A 1965-nucleotide genomic window follows, 5' to 3' on the forward strand; every position below is an offset into this window, starting at 1 on the left:
CGACCATGAGGAAACCCATGATGAGGTTGATGATGGCCACGGGGACGCCCGTGAGCACGAGCAGCACCGAGTAGAGGTACGCATTGCGCGAGACGTCGCAGATGACAAAGAAGGTGGCGAGCGCCATGAGCACAATGTTGGAAAAGGTCCAGAAAGCGAGGACGCGGCGCCAGTTCCACTGCAGTGCAAAGCGGCCATAGTACATGGTCGCCGAGATGAAGAGGAGGCGCGGCGTGATGTTGATCCAGCCCATGTCGAGGTTGGTGACCCACGACAGAATCGGCGCGCCCGAGATCATCGAGAAGAGGTTGAAGGCGAAGCGGAACGCCAGCAGCTGCGCGATGCCGCGGTTGTGCAGCAGCTTCCAGAGACCCGACGACCAGCGCTGCGACGACGATGACGATTCTTGCTTGACGAGCGCGGGCTTGGTGTCGTGAAACATACCCACGACGAGGCCGAGGCCGAGCAGCGCCATCGAGATGGCAAAGTAGTAGGCGACGTTGGGACCGGCCGAGAAGCTGTAGGTGCCGCCGTAGCGCTCGCCGTTGAGAAAAAACTGGTTGAAGAAGCGCGCGTTGAGACCGCCAGACCCCGTCGTCGCGTACGTCATGACCATGATCTGGCCGCGCGTAACAATCGGCTCCCGCTGCGAGTACTCGACGAGAAGCCCGTCGGCAGACGCGGCGACAATGACGACGCCAAGCGTCGCAAAGAAGGTCGGGATGCGGTACCAGCTGACGCGGCTCGGCGCAGCGAGGTCAAAGGCGCCGCTGGTGATATTGGCGTTCGGGTGCCAGCAGCCCGGGTAGTCGTTTGGGTCGCAGTACGGCGCGCCAAAGTCGGAGAAGGCCATGACACAGAGACTGGCAAGCGTGACGAGCCAACCAACGCCCATCCAAAACTTGCGCTTGTAGCCAAAGACCGGCACGGCGTCCGAGAGAATCGCAAAGAAGACGCGGAGAGTCCACGCGAGGTTCTCGAGCGCCGTGAGCTGCGCAATGTGGGCGCTGGAGCCGTGGAGGTAGTTGGCAAAGACGTACGTCTTGAGCGGCGGCAGGAGGTTTTGCATGAGCACAACGAGGCCCGACTGCAAGTAGAGTGCAAACGCGGGCTTGGACATGGTTTCGATCACCGGTCCGGGCGCCAAGGCCGTCGACGCGTCGGACTCGAGGCAGTCGACGTGGATGGCAACGTGCTCCTCGAACGGAACGTCGTCGACGACGGTCGGTGTCGTGAGCGTGCTAAAAGGTGTGTCCATGGTGTCGTAAATAAAAGAATGAACCACTTGTCCGATCTCCAAATCCCATCACGACGATGATGATGTCGCCGGCTCGCGTTTCAAACCTGGGACAAAGGGCAATCAAATTCGGTGACCACTGGCCCTTTCGGCGCGTTTAACGTTAAATGGGTTTTTCGCACGTGGGTTGCGACCGGAGCGAGCAATCGCTGAGGCACCGTGGCTTGAGAGGCGATGGCACCGCGGTCATCGATTACTAGTGAGAATGGCAGCACCAATCGTCACATGGGACCATTCTTGCTGCGCAGCGTACCCGTTAAATGGTTGCCATTCACGCTTAGGATGTGGTGGCCCAGGAGTTTGGCGTATTTAACGTGCGCGTCGAGTCCCAAAAAACGTGATTATGCAATCCGTTTATGCATCCACAGTGGGACCTGCAATCGTGACCACGCAATGGACCATCTTTCCAAGCAACAACCACTCACCCAATCTCACGATACAAAACGCGTCGCGGTCCATGTCTTGTCAACTCAAAGCTTTGTGCGCCGCTGGTTCCCGCAGTGAACATCGTTCGAGAGGTCGCAAGGACTTCGGCGGTCCTTCAGCGTCATGGCGATGCAGGTACAGAAACTCCAAGTCGACTGAACATGTAAACAAAATGAGGTGTCGAACGAGTAGTGGAGACAAGATCGAATTTACAAGTGCAATAGTTTTTCTCTGAATTGTAT

The 1965-nt window shown here is 57.9% G+C and overlaps 1 protein-coding gene across 1 annotated transcript in view; it reads right to left on the reverse strand.

The window, feature by feature from the left end:
• Positions 1 to 1258, reverse strand: part of SPRG_21056 (hypothetical protein) — a gene marked incomplete at both ends in the record, with an annotated part of 1698 nt that extends 440 nt beyond the window's left edge. The window contains one exon of the mRNA XM_012350942.1: positions 16 to 1258. Within this exon, the coding sequence (XP_012206332.1) occupies positions 16 to 1258 (1243 nt within the window). The remainder of the gene's footprint in view (positions 1 to 15) is intronic.
• Between the last annotated feature and the right edge of the window lie 707 nt (positions 1259 to 1965).

The sequence above is a fragment of the Saprolegnia parasitica genome, assembly GCF_000151545.1.
Source record: "Saprolegnia parasitica CBS 223.65 unplaced genomic scaffold supercont2.71, whole genome shotgun sequence".
Classification (NCBI taxonomy): domain Eukaryota; phylum Oomycota; class Saprolegniomycetes; order Saprolegniales; family Saprolegniaceae; genus Saprolegnia; species Saprolegnia parasitica.